Source organism: Motacilla alba, chromosome 17 (assembly GCF_015832195.1).
Source record: "Motacilla alba alba isolate MOTALB_02 chromosome 17, Motacilla_alba_V1.0_pri, whole genome shotgun sequence".
Taxonomy (NCBI): Eukaryota; Metazoa; Chordata; class Aves; order Passeriformes; family Motacillidae; genus Motacilla; species Motacilla alba.
In genome coordinates this window covers 7,838,675-7,860,286 of record NC_052032.1, presented here as the reverse complement: position 1 = coordinate 7,860,286, position 21,612 = coordinate 7,838,675, and the positions used below count along the sequence as shown (strand labels likewise).

General features: G+C 45.8%; 1 protein-coding gene across 1 annotated transcript in view; it reads left to right on the top strand.

Moving 5' to 3' along the window:
* Positions 1–19,869, top strand: part of BRD3 (bromodomain containing 3) — a 39,604-nt gene extending 19,735 nt beyond the window's left edge. Inside the window, exons 5-12 of the mRNA XM_038156706.1 lie at positions 1,482–1,696; positions 4,388–4,759; positions 8,972–9,100; positions 9,466–9,657; positions 9,993–10,228; positions 10,727–11,019; positions 12,785–12,913; positions 14,952–19,869. Of these exons, the coding sequence (XP_038012634.1) occupies positions 1,482–1,696; positions 4,388–4,759; positions 8,972–9,100; positions 9,466–9,657; positions 9,993–10,228; positions 10,727–11,019; positions 12,785–12,913; positions 14,952–15,067 (1,682 nt within the window). The 3' untranslated portion in view covers positions 15,068–19,869. The remainder of the gene's footprint in view (positions 1–1,481; positions 1,697–4,387; positions 4,760–8,971; positions 9,101–9,465; positions 9,658–9,992; positions 10,229–10,726; positions 11,020–12,784; positions 12,914–14,951) is intronic.
* The last annotated feature ends 1,743 nt before the right edge of the window (positions 19,870–21,612 follow it).

Here is a 21,612-nt window from a genome sequence, read left to right as displayed (position 1 = left end):
CCTTGCAGATTTGGGTTTGCACAGCTCACCCTGGGTCCTGGCAGAAATCTGGCACAGCAGAGACTTGGACTGAAATTCTGCTAATTCCCTAAACCCTGTATATTTCCCTTTTGTACACACGGTTGCACCATCATAAAATTAAAGGATTTATTAAGCCATTGCAAAAGGCTATGTACACCATTGCATATCAGTGGAAATTAAGTTTAGTTCAGCTTGCCTAGAATTGATTTTAAATGGATTTAGGACTAAAATGTCCAAGCGTGGTAAAACAGTTCATAAAGGACCTTGTGTGGGCTGAGTTAAATGATGAGAGTAATTTTTTTTTCTCTAAACAAGGTCTAATTGTTGCTCTGGGAAAGTCAATTGTTCCTCTGTTTTCCCACATTTCAGGTGCTAAATGGAGCTATAAATCTATCCAAGCTCAGAGAAATTAATGATGATCTATCTTTTCAACATCCTTTGATAAAACCTAGAAGGAGGATTGCTGCTTTGGTTATTAGGTAGCAGGTGTGTCCCCCTTATGTTACACCAGCAGGCAGCTTTTTAGCATCAGGGACATCGAGGCCATCAGGATGCTTAAGCTCTACTGAGAATCATAAAGATGGAGTTGGAAAGGACCTGCAGGAATCACTGAGCCCAACTCCTGTCCCTGCACAACCCCAAGAATCCCACCCTGTGCACTTGAGGCAAATCTGAAGTGCTTTGGGCTCCTGGGTGCTCAGGTGGCTCAGGGCAGTGGTTGTTGGCATTTGCATGGTGTGAACACCTCCCACTGCTCCATCTCCTGCTCTTTTCCTGAGCTCAGTGCAGCTCTGGGAGCATCCAAGGGGTGAAAGCTGTCCCAGAGCAACACTCCATATGAAAAGCTGCAGTTATTTTGTGTGTGGCTGACCCAAACCCATGGTACAAGTGTGGTGTTTGCTGGGTTCCAGGGGGAGGGAAGAGATGAGGAATTTGACTCCATGTTTCAGAAGGCTGATTTATTATTTTATGATATTTTATTAAAAATGCTATACTAAAAGTATACTAAAAGAAATAGAGAAAGGATACATCAGAAGGCTAGACAAGAATGAATAATAAAAACTTGTGAGTGACCAGAGTCCTGACATAGCTGGACTGGGATTGGTCATTAAGTAAAAACAATTCACATGAGCCCAATCAAAGATGCACTTGTTGGTAAACAACCTCCAGACCACATTCCAAAACAATCAGGTAATTGTTGTTTACATTTCTTTTCTGAGGCTTTTCAGCTTCGCGGGAGAAAAATCCTAGCGAAGGGATTTTTCATTAAATATCATGGTGACAGCACAAGCACTCAGATCAGAGATTCCTCACTTTTGGTGTACCCTGGGTGTGACAGCACCGAGCAAATCCCACTGTGTCCTCTGTGTTTTCCCTGGGATCCCTCTGCCAAGTCCAGTTTGCTCCCAGCACTCTCCCAGCTGTAACCACACCAGCGCCTTTCCCCTCTCGTTTGAAAGGAGCGCAGCAAGCCGTGGCCGTGTCTTCCGTGTCCCCGCCGGCCCCGTTCCAGAACGTCCCTCCAGCCGTGTCTCAGACGCCCGTCATCGCTGCCACCCCCGTGCCAACCATCACCGCCAATGTCCCGCCTGTCGCCGCCCCTGCCGCCGCCGTCCCGCCCCCGCCCGCCGCTCCGATCATGCCCGTGGTGCCTCCCACGCCCCCGGTCGTCAAGGTAAATGCGGGCAGTTCCTCTGCGGGAGAGGGGCTGCGCTGCCAGCCCTCGCTGCTGGATCCCTGCGGTCCTGCTTTCACCGCTGGCTGTTGAGTTGGAGAAGGTTGAGAACAGTTCTGCCACTTTTCACACGGTGCAGCTGAGGTGATGTCACCTGTGCTTGCTCCAGCCCGGTTCCAGCCTCTCCTTTCACAGCCTTCCCCTGTGCTGCTGCTCCAGGACTGTTGGAATTCTCCCCATTTTACACCAGATAGCTCAAAGCATTTTTTCCCTCTTGTCACTGAGCTCCTGACTTTACTGGGGCTGTTCCTTTAAGGTTTGTATCTCAGAGCATCTCTTCCCTCTGTCACTGAGCTCCTGACTTTACTGGGGCTGTTCCTTTAAGGTTTGTATCTCAGAGCATCTCCTCCCTCTGTCACTGAGCTCCTGACTTTATTGGGGCTGTTCCTTTAAGGTTTGTATCTCAGAGCATCTCTTCCCTCTCTGACAGAGCTCCTGGTTTTACTGGGGCTGTTCCTTTAAGGTTTGTATCTCATAGCACCTCTTCCCTCTCTGTCTGAGCTCCTGGTTTTACTGGGGCTGTTCCCAAAGCATCTCTTCCCACTCTGACAGAGCTCCTGACTTTACTGGGGCTGTTCCTTTAAGGTTTGCAGGCTCCAGCATCAGGAATGTTCCTCTCTGCTTCCAGTTCAAGACAAGCCTGTCACTCCAGTTGGAGGAGACTGATGTTGCCTGCAGGTTTTGGGTGCATTAGTTCTGTCTCCCTTACTGAGTAATCTTTTGGGAGTTGTCACTGGTGTATTGCTATTTATTATGTTAATTTATGGGTAAATGAAGACATTACCTAAATAATTGAAATTCTCTTAGCAAGCTGTGAATTGCTTTAAAAATGATGAAAGCATAGCTCAGAGAAAGCTGGGGGTCTTTTTATCTCAACTGTGGAATTAACTGCAACATTTTTGGTTGTGGGGTTGCTTGCACCAGCAGAGGCACAGAATTGTTTTGTTTTTTAATCCAATAGTTAGGGAATTGCTAGAGAAATTGTAAGTCAGATCTTGCAGCTAAGCTGTCCTGCTCAGAAACCTGTTTCACCTTTTTTTTTTGTTCTGTCCAAATAACTTGCTTCTGAGAATCAATTTCATTTTAAAACTCAAGGATGAACCCAGAAGTGAGTTTGCCAAATACACACTGCAAAATTAGTTCTGCTTGGGATTTACTTAAGATTTCCCTTAGATTTCTCTAAGGAACTTTTTCCTCCTTATCTCCCTCTCCAGAGAAATCAATCCTTGACAGGAGCACGAGAGAGCTGACTGGACAGTCCCAGCTTGAATTTATGTGAGAGGGTTTATTTGCTTAAGGCAAAATCTACCTTAGCACACCCACTAAATACAGGGCAGTGAGGCTTTGGTGATTAATATGCTTTGGTTCAGAACTTACAGTCTGATCCTGCCACTGGGGTCTCAGACATGAGGTTAGGTTACTGACACTTGCTCAGTGCAGATGCATCAGCTGAGCTGCACTAATGGACTGGGTGCTCTCCTTTCCCTTGGCAGACACCAGGTAAGAGTCCTGGCTTCCCTCTCAGGGAAATAACACATTTTGCAGCATGGTTGGGCTTGGGTTGGAGCCATGCAAATGCTTGGTTACTGTGGCTCAGGTGATGTGCAGTGTTGGAGCCTCTAGTCACAAATCCCATTTATCCCAGGGAAATAACTGGGTTTTTTTCTGTCAGAGGATAGGCAAAACTAGGGATGAGTGAAATATGGATCTCCTCCAGCCAGGTCTCATCAGCTCTTGGAGATCTATTTCACACCCAAGATAGCTCAGCTATCTTAGAAGGCATAAAATCAGCAGGATGGCTTCTGTGGTAGCGTTGGAAACAACAAGGTTTTAATAAAAGGCAAAATAACAAAACTCTTTACAGAGAAAAACCGAGCCAGGTGCAAGAGACCCTTGCCCCTGGTAAACACCTCCCAAAAGCCATTGGTTCCTTTGTTCTCTTCTTTTTCTGGTAAATTGCTCAGGCAGGACTTTTTGGCTCCTGTCCAATTGTCTGTCCTTAAGTTTGAGGTGAAGTCCCCCAAGTCCTATGAGAGGTCTTTTCACCTAATTGAAGAGAGAAACTTCTGGGCTTCTTTCCTTTTTAAGGGGACAAAGGATGGTTCTGTCACTCCATCAACAAGGGGCTCATTCCTATAGATGAGCTCTGCTAGAGTTTCTGCAGGGCTTGTACTCATGGAGCCTGTCCCTGTGTGGAGTTTGCAGTTGGCCCCCACAAGGGAAGAGATGAGAATCTTGACTCTGTGTTTCAGAGTCTGATTTATTATATTATAGGCTGATTTATTATATTAAGGCTGATTTATTATATTATATTAAAAATGCTATACTAAAACTATACTAAATAATAGAGAGAAAGATAGAGAAGGCTAGAAAGGAATAGAAAAGAATGAATAACAAAACCATGTGACTGCTCAGAGTCCCGACACAGCTGGACTGGGATTGGTCATTAAGTAAAAATAATTCACATGAGACCAACCAAAGATGCTCCTGTCAGAAAACCATCTCCAGAGCACATTCCACAGCAGCAGATAGTCATTGTTTGCATTTCTTTCCTGAGGCTTCTCAGGAGAAAAAAATCCTAGCGAAGGGATTTTCATAAAATATGACAGTGCCATGCCTGTGCCGTTTCAGAAAAAGGGAGTGAAGCGGAAAGCAGACACCACCACCCCCACCACGTCTGCCATCACTGCCAGCAGGAGCGAGTCCCCCACGCCGCTGTCGGACCCCAAACAGGCCAAAATCATCGCGCGCAGGGAGAGCGGCGGCCGCCCCATCAAACCACCAAAGAAAGACCTGGAGGATGGAGAGGTCCCTCAGCACGCAGGGAAGAAGGGCAAACTCTCTGAGCACCTCAAGTACTGTGACAGCATCCTCAAGGAGATGCTCTCCAAGAAGCACGCGGCCTATGCATGGCCCTTTTACAAGCCCGTGGATGCAGAGGCCTTGGAATTACATGACTATCACGATATTATCAAACACCCCATGGATCTCAGTACTGTGAAAGTACGTCCTCATTTAGCACCTCTTTTTGCTGGGGGTCCCTCTGGTTGCAGAGGACTGGCTCCTTTGTGGGAGGGGGAAGGGGAAAGGGTGGAAACGGAACCTGTTTGGATATCAGCTGGATATTTTTATATTTGGTTTCCTTCCCTTCTCCCTTTTTTGCCATAACCTGGGACATTTTTTCTGCCCTGCCAAGCAGATGCTGTACACAAAGCAAAGTACAATGGCATCCTCTCCTCTTTGTGGATAGTCCAGGTATTTAACTGGTGCTCTTAGGATTGTGTTGCACTCTGAGAACAGGAGGTGCTTTATTTCATAGGATTCAGTTGATGGTATCCCATTTCCAGAAGCTGCTGCCTACCTTCTTGGTGGTGAGATAGGCTTACACTGAGCAATTCCAACTGGGATGTGATGGTACTCAGGGAGATGTGTGCTGGTTTTGTGGTTCATGCTTGGCTCCCCAAGAGCATGGTCCAATATTCTTGTTTTTCCCAGTAGGTTTGGAGGTTTGCTGAATCTCTCCATGAAGCAAAGCTGTGTCTTTGTAGTTCCCATCTTCTTGTGAGCCAGGCACTGGATTCTGTGTTGCTGGAGGGGAGACTTCCATGTGCAGGAGGTGAAGATGTTGTTGCTGGCTTTCACTGGCATTGCCAGAAGGGTTTTACTGCCAGCTGAGGCAGCGCCTGGGATTGTCTGAATGCCCAGGTGACAGAAGGGCAGCTGTGGTTGTGATTCCTGTCATGGTGCTCAGGAGCAGCATGTCACACTCTGATGTGCCATGCATCCATCCTAGGGGTCCTCTGGGTCTCCACACATACCTGCAGCCTGCTAGCTAAAGCCCCAGGTGACTGCTGGAAGCTTAGAGATGGACAGTGAAATTCTGACCCTCTCAACTATTTCCACGTGTGCTTAGGTGATTTCTTATTGCAAGAGATTATTGTGCTGTGTTCTGAAAAATCTGGGTGCAAAGTTGTGATTTCTTGGGTTGTTGATTTCTTCATGCTTAAATCGCTTTAAGGTCCTGACTTCATTCTTTTAAAATTGTGCATCTCTGCTCCTTTCTGGCAGGTGCAGGTGATATCCTCCCTCTGCACCTGACTACTGTAGGGTAGAAAATTGGAGACAGGCTGATGGCAGACCCAGTGGAGTCTTTTCCACCTAAAGACTCTGGGTTTCTCATTCCACATGGTAGTATTTTTCTTAATTAAGTTGTTTGAAGTGCTGTCTGGTATTGTTTTTTTATGGAGTGTTTTATTGTCATTGCTCTTGGCCTGCAGATCATGGTGTGACTTCTCAGAGATGCAGCTCATAATATGTTCACTGTGTGGAACAGAAACCTGCCATTTGCAGGCAGTGTCATTTTCCAGTGTCAGGGACTTCTCTGTGGCTCTGAAAGGTTTATAGATTTAATTCTGCCCAAGTGACAATGGCTGTGATAAAGCAGCACAACTAAGGGCCTCCAAACTAACCTGAGAGGAATTATGTGAGAAAGTAAAACACGAGCATTGCTGCAGCTGTAACACATCTTGTCTCTTATTTCTGTGGCTGTAGGTTTGATTTTCCCCAAAGACTATGTTTCGTGTCCATTTTTTCCCCTGGCAGAGGTGTCTCCAGGAGGATTTGGAGGTTGTTTTCTCTGTGTGTGGTGGAGGAGGCAGGTTGGCTGTTGTGACTGTGCCAGGGGCAGGTGGGATGGAGGGGCTGTAGCTGAGCTTGCTGCAGCCTGGAGCAGAGGGATGTGCTGGAATTTTGTGCTGGAGCTCAGACTGAGAACAGGAACAGCTGAAGGACAGGATCTGTGAGCTCATCTCCACCTCAGTTCTCTTTATCAGAGGATAGAGCAGGACTGCTTGGACTGGGAAAGGATGGAAGTGTGAGGAGAGAGAGGCAGCAGCTGTAATTCCCTGAGAGGAGTGGGATGCACGAGGCTGGAGCTGCTGCTGCCCTGTCCCCAGGCAGGCAGGGACAATTGCAGAACATCCCTGTCCCCATCAGTGGGGCTGGGGGAGCTGGAGCCCCTCTTCTGCTCCGTCCTCTGGCTGCCAGGTCCCAGCAGTGACATGGATGTCTCTGCCTTTGCTTTACTCAGTGGTGAACAAGCAGCAAGCCATGCTGTGCAGGAGGATTTCCACAAGGTGTTTACTTTTGGAATAAAGCCCTTCCTCCTGGGATGTAACTCTGCTCATCCCTTAATTTTCCTGCAGTGAACTGCTGTAGTTGCAGAGCAGCTGAGTTCAGGGTCTTAAAAGTGAGGAGACATTTTTTGTGTCCTCTGTGGGCAGGACAAGACTTAGAGCAGGGGACACATTAGACATGAAGAAACAAATTTATGAACAGTAAAGATGATTAAACAATTAATTTAGGGGGGAAAATGAGATTGCTGTGGCAGGTGCTGTCTGTGGGACAGAGGATGGGTGAGCTGCCCTGCTTGACTCCTGATTTCCAGATGTAAATTAATAACTTTTTTTTTTTTTGTGAGCAGCTGGATATCTCCAAGTGTATTTATAAAAAGATACTCCAGCCCACTGATTTAAAGTGCTTCTCTTTCTTTTGTTAAGCTAATTATTCTTTATAAGAAAACAAAACAAAAGTCCACAGATTAAAAACTGTAGGGCTAGAAAACTGTTGAGTTTGGATGAAAAGCAAAGCCTCAGACACTGGAATGTATTTCATCGGCAATAATCAGGCCCTGAGTATGCCAAACAAATATAAAAAGGCCTTTCATGCAGTAAGATGTATTTTAAAATAAATGGGCCCTTTGGTTTGAACATATGTTTTGCTTTGGAATTGCCTTGAGAGGCTTTTCAGATGGGAGCACCACAAACCTATTTCCCTCTCTGCTTTTGTGCTGTGCCTTCCAGGCTGTCTCCTGGTTTATTCACCAGGAAAATGAGGTCTCCTGACAAAAGTTTTGACAGATGTCTGGCTGCAGCACAGCAGGGAGCAAGGCTGCAGGGATGTCACCACCCTGCACCAGGTCCCTCAGAAGCTGAACCCCTGGAGGTGAAATTCTGCCCTTTTCACAACAAAACCAGCTCCAGGAGTCATTGCAGTGTTTCAAGATGGTTAGAAGGTTAATCACAGCTGTGAAATTTCTGTAGTTCTGTGAAAAATGGGAATTTTGCTTGTGGAAGGGCTGGGTGACAGCCCCTGAGCATCCCTGATTGCTGTTGGGATGGGGGATGTCTGTCCCCATCAGGTCCCCAGCCTGTCTGCCAGTCAACCCTTCCCTTCTCTGGGCACACAGGTGCCCAAGACATACAAAAGGGAAGCACTTGGCAAATAGAGAATTTCTTTAAACCCAGGTCTTTTAAATGCAAATGAAACCTAGCGTTAGCTTCTGGTTCCTTTCAGCAGGAGTAATTGGAGCTAAGGTTTTACACACAGTAGTAATATATGCATAAAATCAGTTAAGTGCTAGGAATGCCATAAACTGCTCTCTAAACCCAAGTCACTGAGTCCCAAACAGCAAGAGAAATGGCTGGAAGTGAGAGCTGAAAAATAAGAGAGAAAGGAACAAGGTAAAAATATTTGACATTTATCCTCACTACTCTAGGAAATAACATTATGAGGAGGTTCATAAAGGGTGAAGCCTGGATCCATTTCTATCAGTTGGACTTTTAAATTAAGTGTGGGAGTTGGAGTTTGACTGTAAATGCCTGTTTTGCTGTAGGAAGTGCAGAGCAAACCTCCTGCCCTCTGCTAGCAGGAAGTCAGAGTTAGATTTTCTTGATCTTTTCTGCCCTTTCAGATTTACAAGGCAAATATATCCAAGCGTATGTAGAAATACACACTTCGGGTACTCCTGTAATTGGAACTTGCTTGTTGACTCTTGCCCTTTCCATCCATGATCCTTGTTTCTATTAGTTCCTGATCCATTTTTCTAAATTGTTTTTCTAATAATTTCTAAATGTTTTCTGGTAGAATGTGGACCCTGACAGGTTTACATTCTACTACTTAGAAAACAAGTTTAGAATCTTGGTGTTTAAACTGCTGTGAGATATCAGCTCCTGTGGTTGCCTGGTGTTTGCTTGTTTTATAAAGCAGAAACTTCGAATGTTATTTAGAAACCAATAACCCAAATCAAACTTCCATTCTCTAAGATGGGATTTTTGAGGATCTTCTGAGGTTCGTGTGTCCTCCATGCACTTGCTACAAATGCCTTTTGCTTATGGCTTTTCCTTTTTCTTTCCCCTTTGGCTTGTTTATCTGCAGAAGAAAATGGACAGTCGGGAATACCAGGATGCACAAGGCTTTGCAGCAGACATTCGGTTAATGTTCTCTAATTGTTACAAGTACAATCCTCCAGACCACGAGGTGGTGGCCATGGCCAGGAAGCTCCAGGTAAAGGTGTCGGCAAATGCATCTTCCAGAGTGTTTTTAGTTCAGGTACAAGGTGAGATCCAGGTGTGGATCTGCTCTTGGCACCAACAAGGGAGATTCTTCCAGCCCTTGGAAAGAGCCTCGTGCTCTCTGCAGGACTCTTGTGCTCTTCACATGGCATGGGCCCAATGCCACGTTCGGCTCCTAAAATATAATAATCCTTGGTTTTAAAGTAATTGGGGGATTTTCTTGGGATTTCCAGCCATATTCTGTATATGATTATTTACTTGTAGTGCACAAAACCCCTGCCCCTGATGTATTTGAGGCCAGAGTGAGCTGTTTGTGGCCGTGGCTCCTTTGGTCACCAATTCTCCTCCTTCTTGCAGGATGTCTTTGAGATGAGGTTTGCAAAAATGCCCGATGAGCCTGCAGAGGCCCCCCCTCCACCTCCCCCAACAGCCCCAGTGGTGAGCAAAAGCACAGAGAGCAGCCACAGCAGCGAGGAGAGCTCCTCAGACTCCGACAGCTCCGACTCCGAGGAGGAGCGGGCAACTCGGCTGGCCGAGCTCCAGGAGCAGGTACTGCACCACCCCGGCTGTGTGTCCGTGCTTTAGACAGAGCACGGCAGCAGGAATTGTCTCCTGAAAAATCCCACCTAGGCTGGCATGCAGGGAGACATTCCCAGCCTAATGGGAAGAGCATTCAGCCGTGCAGTCAGTGCACGTCGGATGTAACGGTAATTTTCTTCAGGATGGTTTCTCTCAGTGCTGATGCTCTCTCCTTCCTTCTGGGATCTCAGAGTATGAGCTGCTTGATTTTTGGCTTTAGGATATACTTACACCTTGGCCTGTAGAGGGGTTTGTGGAGGCAGCAGTTACCTTGCCTTGATGGTTCTTTCCCTGTCTCCCCCCAGCTGAAAGCCGTCCATGAGCAGCTGGCTGCACTGTCCCAAGCGCCAGTGAACAAACCAAAGAAAAAAAAAGAGAAGAAGGAGAAAGAGAAGAAAAAGAAAGATAAAGAGAAGGAAAAAGAAAAGCACAAAGTCAAAGCTGAGGAGGAGAAGAAACCCAAGGTGGCTCAACCACCAAAACAAGCCCAACAGAAGAAAGCCCCAGCTAAGAAAGCGAACAGCACAACCACAGCTAACAGGTGAGAGCCAAGCTGCCTTGAGGGGAGAGCCAAGAGCTTCCAGCTCTGCCCTTAATTCCTGGGGAAGCTCAGTAGTTGTTAATTTGCTGCTGAATACTGTTCCCATTCCCAGACAGCTCCAGGGAGTCTTTAACTTGGAGCTGGCAGTGGAACCACTGTGTTTTCAGTGTCCAGCTCTTTGAATCCCTGCCTGATTGCTCTCAGATAAGGTTTTGGGGGTTGCCTTTTGTGCAGCCACCAAGAACGTGCCATTTCGTGGCTGCCCCCCTGCTGCTACTTGGGCTCACTGTCACACTTCACAGGGCTAAAATATAATAGGAGCACAACAGCTGATCTCAGGCTGCTGAACTTTTTCAGCACTTGTGCTGCTGTTCCAGCCATCTGACCAGAGCTTCAAAGCCAAGAGCATGGGGATGTTTGTTACAAGGGAGTCAGGGAAAAAAAAAGAGTTCATTGCTGTGTCCCCATGAATGTTTTCATGCTTGACAACCTCCCCAGGCAGCCCAAGAAAGGAGGCAAACAGGCATCTGCAACCTACGACTCGGATGAGGAGGAGGAAGGGCTGCCCATGACCTACGACGAGAAGCGACAGCTCAGCCTGGACATCAACCGCCTGCCCGGGGAGAAGCTGGGCAGGGTGGTTCACATCATCCAGTCCCGAGAACCTTCCCTCAGAGACTCCAATCCCGACGAGATTGAAATAGATTTTGAAACCTTGAAGCCCACAACGTTACGAGAACTGGAGAGATACGTGAAATCTTGTTTACAGAAAAAACAAAGGAAACCATTTTGTAAGTTAACCTCCCGGGGCACGTGTTCCCCCCAGCAGCTCTCGGGCTCAGCTGTGGAGTCAGGGCATGTGTATTGAGATTCTCTTATCCGCCTGTTGGGTATGTTGTGGCAGGAATTTTTAGAGATTCTTTTCTCCCAAGGAAATGTACAGAAACTTCCTGTTTTTCTCTGTTCTTTCTTCCCGTGGTGTCCTGCTGCAGAGACCCGGAGAGCCAATGTGTTCCTCTGCAAGACCTGTGGGATGCCTTTATTACTTACCCAGGCTCTGGAAGGCCCTGTAAAGGTTTCAGTCTCATTGTGTCAGGTGTTACGTGCATACATCTGGAAGGATCAGTTTCTAATCCTGAATAGTTTAGCATCTAATTAGGAAGGAAACAAAAAACGTGGTTGGGATCCAAACCACCAAGGCAATAAATGATTTGCACAAGGTTACCCGGTTACCTGTGGATTCTGGGTGTGTCTGAGTTGTGTATTCACCCCAAAACTGCTCTTCCTGTATGTCCTGGTCACCACATTGGCCTCGCCCTCTGTCAGTTGAGAGGGTGAATGTCAATTTGCTGCTGAGTGTGTGGTTCAGTGTGGGACAGACTTTGTGTCTCATCCACAGAGCAAATTCCTGCAGCCCCTGGAGAGTTTAGCTCCAGCTGGACAGCAGTAAGATCACTTACCTGAAGTGCTCCTGGCCCTCTTGGTTAAGGGAGTTTTGCTTTTAAGATTATGGCACAAAAGCTACTCCTTGCTCTTGCAGAGCATCTCCACTCCTTCCTCAGGATTTTCAGGAAGGCCTAAGCAAAGCACAGACTTTGACCTTTCTTTTTGCTTTATTTTCCCCCCCTGAATCCTTCACTGTTGGCCTAGCTCAGGAAAGAATTTTCCAGAGTTCTTAGGAACAGGAAGCATCCTTCAATTTTGGAACCAGAGCACAGAGTAACAGATAACCTCAGATATCCACTCTGTGAGCCTGGCTGGCCTCCTGTGCCGAGTGTTCCCTCTTAGGACTGTGCTTTCCATTTTCTTTTTTTGATGTTTTTTAAACCATCGCTTTAAAACAGCTCACAGAAATGTAGGTATTTCCTTGCTAGATCAGGCAAAATATCTGGCTCCTGTTTTGTGCTTCCAATCCTGGCCAACACCTGTGTCCAATTACCCCTCCTTTGGAGGAAAGTTTCCTTTCCTTGGCAGTGAGTGTTGCTGGTCCTTCTCACCCTTTCCATCCTGATGCAGTTACATTCCTGTTGTCTGCCAGCCTTTGCCTCCGTTGGTTTTTAATTTGCCTTTGTTTGTTTTGTTTTCTATTTAGAGCAACATAAACCACAGTAGATTCTTGCGTGAGGGGATCGGAAGTTTTACTGGCAGATGCTTTACTCCTGACAACCTTTAATGGGACACTTTATTTTACAGGGCAGAAAACCCATGTAACAATTCTGTAATTACAAATCTGTAATTATTGACCATATAACTGGCTGGTAAGTAACCTGTAATGACAAGGTTATTACGTGGATATTTTTATCTTCTAAAATATTTTCCAGAAGATCTCTCTTAAAAAAAAAAATTGCATGTTACAGGATGGTGGTGATTTGATGAGCAAGGCAACTTCAGGTGTTGTCTTCTCTCTGGGATGTGTAGTTGCTGTGTGAGCACTGGCTGTTGGCAGTGTCACTGCAGAGTGTGCACACAGATGTACATGCCCTGTAAAATAGTGATGTCCGCTCTTTCCCCCTGCATCCCTGCACTTTCAGGAACTCTGCCTTCCTCCCCCCACAGCTGCCAGTGGCAAAAAGCAAGCGGCGAAGTCAAAAGAAGAGTTAGCTCAGGAAAAGAAGAAAGAACTAGAAAAACGGTTACAGGACGTCAGCGGGCAGCTCAACAACAACAAGAAGCCTGCCAAGAAAGGTAATGCCTTTGGGTTTATGGGAAAAGAGCCCCCCGAAAGTGAGCAGGCTTTGTCACAGGGTCAACACCTCTCCTCTGTGACAGGAACCCTCAGGAGTTCCCTCTGGGCGCTGTGTGGGGCTGCTGTGATCCCTGGCCTGGTGGGAGCTGCTGGGTGGTGAATAGGAGCTGTCTGGGAGGCCATTCCTCCTTCAGAGGGAGGAGGATGTTCCCTGTGTTAACCCGGTGTGCAGCCCGCACCACAGAGCTTCTACACAGGGGGTTAAAACATCCCAAACCCCCACGTAGCTCAAGGTGCTCCAAAAGGTTCCCCTGGTGCAAAAAAAAAAAGCTTTTACAAGGGGATTTCCTGTGCTCAGAGGTGACACTGCCCCACAGCACAGCTTCTCTGTGCATCCCAAACTTCCATGGTTTAGGGTAAATTTGGGAGAAAACTTTTAAAGGGGTTCTTCTAAAAAGTAGATTTAAGCAGCTTTGTTTATTTTAAATGGTTCAGGAAAATATTTCTTTGGAGAAAAGTGGAAAAAAAGCCGTTCATTTAATAAGCAAAGCATTTACTAGTACCAAAAAAATGAACATCATTAAACAATAAAGCTTTTTGCTGCTTTAAAAAAGATGATAAATTCAGAAAGTCTCTTTTGTGGGCTGTAGCTGGACTCAGTCTCTTCTCAGTCTTTTTGGTGTTGGAAATGCAGTGGCTCAGGCTTGGCTTGGTGGGCTGTAGGTGCTCTTTTGTGTGTTCACTTTAGAGTAGATTTAAACAGGTCTAAAGAAAAAGAAAAACTACATTTTAGGAAATTTCTCTGCTTCAGCTATCTAAAAAGTAACTAAAAGCAAAGGAGAGCTCTGTCTGTCTGTCTGTCTGCAGACTGCACAGTCCAGCAGCAGCAATGTGGAGGAGTTGAGTGCAGTTTCTGAAAACAAACTGCACGCTGCTTTCCTCTCCTCCCTCACCTCAGAACCAGCCTTAAAGGTGCAATGTCAGACCCAGAACATTCCTCTGGCTGTCCTGGATGATTCCAAACCCTGGCGAGGGGCTCAGAGACCTTGGCACAGAGTCAAAACCACCTCTGCCTTCAATTTTAGCCCATGAAACAAAAAATGACCAACTCTGTGTAAAGATTTACAAGCCACAAGAGTTGGAGTAGAGGGGTAGTTAATTTGTCACTGAGTGAAAAAGTAGAATTTTGAAGTTTTAGAATGGGAGTTCAAGAGACAAGATGGAAGAACCTAAGCGTGTCCTGTCCTCCTTGTCCTTCTTCTTGTCCTCCATCTTCTGCAGTGATAGTGACACTTTATAATTAAAGACAGACTGTCTAACATAAGTAATAAGTATTAAAAAATCATTGTAAATAAAGTACATTAATTCTTAGTATAAAAAGCTAACAGCACCCCAAGAGCAGTCACTGTGCCTCAACCCGAGCTACTAAACAAATCTCAGGGAGTCAAAAAAAAAAATAATAAATAAATAACAGTAATAAAAGTAATAAAATGTAATAAATAAATAACTATAAATTTATAATATATAATAATTAATATATAATTATATATTATAATATATAATAAATATATTATAATTAATAAATAGAAATTAATAAATATAAGTTGATAAATAGAAGTGATAAATAGAAGTGATAAATAGAAATGATAAAAATGATAAATAAAAATGATAAGTAGAATAATAGATTGATAAATAAAGATTAAGAAATAAAGATTAAGAAATAAAGATTTATAAGTAGAAATTAATAAATAAGGAAAAACAAACAACCTTAAAAAACAAAACCGACGAGTCTCAAATTCTTCTTCAATCACTAAAAAAGCTAAAAAAACCCCCAACTTTCTAGTATCTCAAGAATCATCTCAAACACAAAAAGCAGAAGTTCAAAACTGATTCTCCAGCCTGCAGAGAAGGGCTGGGGATGCCAGCATCACTCGGGCAGCCCCGGGCAGGAGCGCTGCCACCCCTGGCTCCGCCTGCGGGCAGCCCTCGTGCGTCCCCGGTGCCTGGCACTGACCCCATCCCCGCTTGTTCCCGCAGAGAAATCCGGCTCCGCTCCCTCGGGAGGCCCGTCCCGGCTCAGCAGCAGCTCCTCCTCCGAGTCCGGGAGCAGCAGCTCCAGCGGCTCCAGCTCGGACAGCAGCGACTCGGAATGAGCGCGGACACACGGACACACCCCCCAAACGGACACCCCCTCCTGGCCCTGCTCTGCAGCGTCCCCTCCCCTCCTTACCCCCTGCTCTCGGGCCACCGCGGGCAGGTTTTATCCCCTCTCTCTTTTCTCTGACTTGTTTTTTATTTTATTTTTTAACTCAGTGTTACAAAAGGTATTTTCCTTTTTTTTTTTGGTTTTTTTTTTGGCGGGGGGGAGGGAGGGAGGGGGCTCTCTTTTAATAGGTCAAAGATCTTTGAGTGTGTGTGTGTGACTAGACTTTATGACAAATAGTTCCCTTTGCATAAAGTCTCTAAAATTTACATTTATCTGGAGACAATTGGTCAAAAGTGGAAGAACTTTGAGCTCTTAGCAGGAGATAAATAGAAAATTCTGCAAGGTTTGTAGTACATTTCCCTCCCAGCCCTTCCCTCTCCCCCAGAATATTCTCTTTTAATAAGCCTGCCTGGCTCACACAAGGTAAAAACCATCTTTTTTTAAAGAAATCTCTGTAAAATGGTACTGTATCTGAAAGATGTTAGCTTTTGAACTAGTTGGTGTATTTGTTATTAGCACTAGTATTCTTAATCTCCAAGTCTACAGTGTGATGAAAATGTCAGATGCTATCATCTTTTTACATAAAACCAACAAAAAAAAATTCCAAAAAAAATTCTCATGTACTGTGGATTGCTAACATGCTTTTTTTTAAAATCTTGGTAGAGGCATAGGCACCTGTTCAGGAAGGTTTTGAAGCATGAATTTAACTTTTAAGCACACAAGCAATAGAATTGGTTGCATTTCTTGGTTTTCCACTCAAAAGCTTCACTTTTCCCGGGGATTCATTGGGAAGAAGGGAGCAAGGGACACACTCAAGTTTCTTGGGAATGTTATTTTTACCCTTAAATAGATCATTTCCAGGAAATGGGACGCTCTCTATGAAAAGTTTTCATGGAACTGACAGGAGGTTGTTTTATTTTGGCTGGAAGTTGTCAGCTGGAGCCTGGAGTGATCCCTGCAGCGAGCAGGACGAGTCATGTGCCCATTGCTGGGCACATCTTGGGCGTTTTCTCCATGACAAACACCTCAGACTGGGCTTAAAATAAAGCAGCACTTGAGCTCCAGCTGAGGCTGAGCTGGCAGGGGAAGTGGAGAGGGATTTTCTGTGTGTTCGGGCTTTTTGCTTTTGGGTTTGCTTCGGTTTTCTCCCTTCTCCTCATCGTTCTGGTGGTGAGCTCCTAGAAAGGGGATGCTCCTCAAGCTGCAGGCACTGAAATGTTTTACCTCAATGAAAAGAAGAAAGAGGGGAGGGAGAAGAAAAAGAAAAAAAAAAAGCTAATTTTTTTTAAAGCTTGCTATTTTTTTCAGTCCAGCCTAAAGTTTTGACCTGCACTGCTGCAACACACCCTGGTTTCAGTGTCCCTAATTTCATGTATCTACCATGACTTTATTTATTAAACACAATTGGTAATTTCAATTATAATAAAACCTAACAAAAGCAAAGCTAGGGTTCTGCAGGCCAGCAGACAGGAAGACTTTTAATGAGGTTTGAACCAGATTTAAAAAAAAAACAACCAAAAAACAACAACAAAACAAATAAAAATCCACAACTTTATTTATATACCTTGGACTTTCTGCCTACAGGTGCTACAGTCCAGTCTCTCGTGTGTCTGGTGCTCTCTCATGTTTGGTGTATTCATTTTTAGATTTTTTCCTCCTCTTTTCACCCCAGCCCCCTTTTTTCCTGTTTTGTACAGATTTTGGAGACATACACTTCAATACAATTTTATTTTCTCAGTGGTCTTTTTTCCTCCCCTCTTTTTTTTAGTTTTGTTTTGGTAGAACAATGGGGGTTTTATCCTTTTCTAATCCAATTTATGAAAACACCAATTCTATAATTACATCCAATTTGTAATCTGAGGGGCAGAAGTTTTATTGCAAATTCTTTTCATTGTAAAGAAAAAAAAATATACAGAATTTAACAGAAAATTCTGCCTTTCCATCTCCAGCACCAGCCCCTAAAACTGCCTCTCCCCTGTGGGGTAGCCCTAAATTCACCTCCTGTGCTCTGCCAGTGGTGCAGATTGCTCCAGATTTTATTTTCCCAGTAGATGAGTGGTCCTGGAGGCCCCTCAGGGCCAGCCCAGATTTGCTTTGCACACCCAGGAGCTGTCCTGGGGGATGTCCCTGTGCTCAGTCTGGAATCACTGCCTGCTCAGCATTCCAAGCTCTGCGCTTCCAGCTGCAGCCCTGCTCCGTGCCTGCCACCACTGCCCAGCAGCCAGGGGGCATTTTCTGGGCACTTGGGCCTCTGCCTCTCAAAATGTGCTGCTGGCCAGAGATTCTTTCCCACAGCAATTGAAAGGAAAATGTTCTGATTTTTGCTGAAATTCCTGATTTGTCTTTTCCATTAACAATGGAGGTCAGTTCTTATTTTTATTTTTTAAGTTCTGCCCTTACAAAACCTTCCCCCAGACAGATCCCTGGTAATATATTTTCAAAATTTACTATGAGGAAATGTAATATTCACCTAATTAAGAGCTTGGGTTTCTTTTTAATGGGGTTGGGTTTCACCTGTGTTTCTCCTGTTGCCTGCGACCCGAATGATCAAAACCAAGGAATATTTTAAGGAATAATTGCAACCAATTCACTGCCATGGCTTTTGGATAAACAAACTCCCAGTTCTCCTTTCCTGGGACCTTTTCCTGCGTGCTCGACCCTGAGCTGTGGTGGTGGCTGCTGTGGGCAGGACAAACCGGAGGCGACAGCATCGCTGCCACAAAAAAAATCCTGGGAATTTCAGCTCTTGGCACCATCCTCTGCCATCAGGAACAGCCCCTGGAACACACAGACATCCCTCAAGGAGCCACGGGGCTGCCCCACCAGAATTAGTGGGAAAGTTGGAGCCAGAGGGTTGAGAACCAGGTGTGAGGTGATGGGAAAAGGCACAGCCTGAGGCTGGCTCAGCACTGGAGGAGGATCCCTGCTGGAGCTGGAAAACCCTCCCAGCCTGGGGCTTTTCCAGGAAAACAACCTGCCAAGGCTCCCTGTTGGAGCTGGAAAACCATCCCAGCCTGGGGCTTTTCCAGGAAAACAACCTGCCAAGGCCACCACGGAATGGGAAGAACCTGCTGCACATCTCTGCTCCACCAGCTGCAACTTGGGCTTCCACTCACTGGGAACCTTTGCACGGAAAGTGAGGCGTTCCCGACAAAATGGAGCGAGGAGAAATCCATTTTGGCATGACTGAGGGAAGAATTTGGTGACTCCTCCCTTCCAAATGCTGTCCTTACACTTTTCCATTCCCAGCTTGATTGCAGTGCTCTTTATCCCCACCATGGCCACGGGGGTGCCTCTTGTACATCCTGAGTTTCTCCAGGAAAGAAAAGATGTTTCCAGTCCAGAGTAAGTAGCAGCAGTCCTAAATGAGTTGGGAACTGAAGCAAAGAGCATTTCTTGAACTGGGTTTATTGCATGACACGTCAGTCCAGATGTCACAAAATAACTTGGAAACGATCAAACACGCAACGTTTGAAGGACATTTTTAAACTTAAGAATAAAAAAATATTAAAAAAAAGGAAAAAAAAAATTAAAATTTTTATGGTAGAATTTTTCTTGAATGAACAAAGTTTAACTTTGTTTTCCAGGGGAAACTTCACTGAAATCAGTATGATTTCATATGTATGCATACACACAGAGTTTTATTGAAACTGCTTTTTTCGGACTAATTCCTGTTTTGACAAAATATCTGACCAGACCTTTCTCAATCAACCAGCATTACTGCACCTTCTAAAAAAACTTTGTGAACCTTTTCTCTGATTGTAAACTCAGCCTGTCTCGTGGCTCAGTGGGACCAGAGGGAGATCCCCATCCCAGCGACCCAAGGAGTCTCTCAGCTCTCTGCGCGCCAAATGTGTCACCTACACGACAAAATCGTGGCAGTTTTCGTGCTGCCGTGGTTTGAACCCTGCCCCCAGGCTTTGGGAGTGTGGGAGTGATGTTTCAGGGCTGTGTCACCGCTGGCAGGGTGGTGACCCCCAAACACACACACACATCATTGCTGGGTGTGGAAATGCACAGCTGAGTTCCCCCTGAGCTCTGTTCCCTCTTCTCCATGTGCTAGAAGCAGACTGACGTTTCCTAATCTTGTTCTTTCTCTGCTTTGGGGACTTTTAGAGCAGTTTTTAGTTTTGGTTTTTTTTTTCCTTGTTTTGAAAGGAATGATGTTTTTTTTTTAAAGCTGGGGTTGGAGCTGAGGGGAAAGGATCGGGGCATGACAAAGACAAACCACAACCTTTTTAGTACTGGATTTTAAATTCTCAGTCTCTTCTCAACCCTGAGCAGTTACCACTAGGGCTAACTGTGGGCAGGCTCTGCATCAGTAAAGAGAAATTTAGGATTCCTTACACAGCAGCGTTATCTTGCTTGAGCTGCATTTTGTAAAGAAAATGGTATTTGCATATCTTTTTAAAATGTCATTTTTAAAAAATAAATTAAACCACCAGCTAGGATTTAACACAGGCCGCTTAGAACACAGCCCTGATACTGGCATAACCAATCCAGAAAGATTTGTTGTTGTATTTTTTGTTTTGTTATTTTGGGGTTTTTTTAATATTTAAAAAAAAAGGAAGTTGTTACTTTTCTGTATGATGTGCATGCAAATTTACCGTAACTCTTTTTCTTAAAACTTTTTAGTGCCATTTCTAGTATATTCCTGTAAATGTCAGTTATTGAAAAGAAATGAGTCAATGTAAGTAGTTTAGCTTGTTTATTGCAAATTGCTGGCCTCAAACAAAACAGAATTAAAAAGAGTTAGAAAGTAATCTTTGATGTTACTGGTAATCACGGACCCTGGTCCTGGGGCATTCGTTTTGTTTTCATAATAAAAAGAAAAATTGTTTGGTGTGTGCAGTTTGATGCCATATTTTCCCCTCTCCTGATCTTTTCCAGGTGTGGCACTCAATCGTGGACTGGGCAGTGCCAGGAGCCAAACACCAGGGGGGTATTGAATCCTGGTGCCACGAGTCCTGGAATAATTTGGGAGTTGTTCTGGGGAATGTCACACTCAGAGGGCTGACTGCCCTCAGAGCGGGGCAGCTCTGGGGTGTCTGAATCACAGCTGGAATAAAACTGCTTTAAATCCCTTTTTTTGCTGAGGGAAACTCAGCTGCTCCTCAGGGCAGCCAAGGAAGGGCTTGAGCTCTTCCCCAACATCCTACAAGTCTGCAGGGTCTTAAATTCTATTTGGGAGTTGTTTTGGGGAATGTCACACTCAAAGGGCTGACTGCCCTCAGAGCAGGGCAGCTCTGGGGTGTCGGAATCACAGCTGGAATAAAACTGCTTTAAATCCCTTTTTTTGCTGAGGGAAACTCAGCTGCTCCCATGTGCCAGGGCAGCCAAGGAAGGGCTTGAGCTCTTCCCCAGCATCCTACAAGTCTGCAGGGTCTTAAATTCTATTTGGGAGTTGTTTTGGGGAATGTCACACTCAAAGGGCTGACTGCCCTCAGAGCAGGGCAGCTCTGGGGTGTCTGAATCACAGCTGGAATAAAACTGCTTTAAATCCCTTTTTTTGCTGAGGGAAACTCAGCTGCTCCTCAGGGCAGCCAAGGAAGGGCTTGAGCTCTTCCCCAACATCCCACAGTCTGCAGGGTCTTAAATTCTGTGAGAATTGCTCCTGGTGGAGGTAAGTTGGGCTGAAAGGAAATGAAATTCCACCCAGGTTTGCTGCCAGCAGGACCTGCGGGAAGCAGAGGGACTTTGTCACCTGCTGTGTGAGCTCAGGGTGACCTGGAAGGCCCAGCTTGGAAAGGGAAGCCTGGAGCAGCTGGTGCCAGTGCCAGCAGAGTCCTGGCATTGCTGTGTGGGGGCCAGGATCTATTTTGGTCCTCAGAGAGGACTGGGGTTGGTTTTGCCGTTTGCTTTGTGCGTGAGGTGGGGTTAGCACAGCCAGGCTCCCCCGGGGTTAATCTTTAACCCTGTTCCTGCTCGCTGCCCCTCCGAGGCTCCAGCAAAGCTCTGCCATTCTGCTCTTGTAGCAGTGCCACTCCAGGGGCTGTTTGTCCAGCCTGTCCCCTAAACAATCTCCCGTGAGGCAGGTGAGGATGTTTCTGAGGCGTTTGCAGGGGAGTTGTCTCTGGGGGCAGCAAACAGAGCTGTTTCTTCAGGCTGGGAGGAGGTTGAGGACACACAGGACACGGCTGAGGTTCAACTCTCCCTGCTCGTGCCTTGAATCCTGGGGCTCTCAGAGGGGCATTGAGGGGCTGGAATGAGTCCAGAGAAGGGAACAGAGCTGGGGAAGGCTCTGGAAAGTCTGTCCTGTGAGGGGCAGCTGAGAGGGCTCAGCCTGGAGGAAGAGGAGGCTCAGGGGAGACCTCCTTGCTCTGCACAGCTGCCTAAACCAGGGCTGTGAGGTGGGCTTTGGTCACTGCCAGGACAAGAGGGAACAAACAGCCTCAAGCTGCGTCAGGGGAGGTTCAGGTTGGACAGCAGCAGCAATTCCTTCGAGGAAAGGCTGCTCAAGCCTTGGCAGGGCTGCCCAGGGAGGGCTGGAGT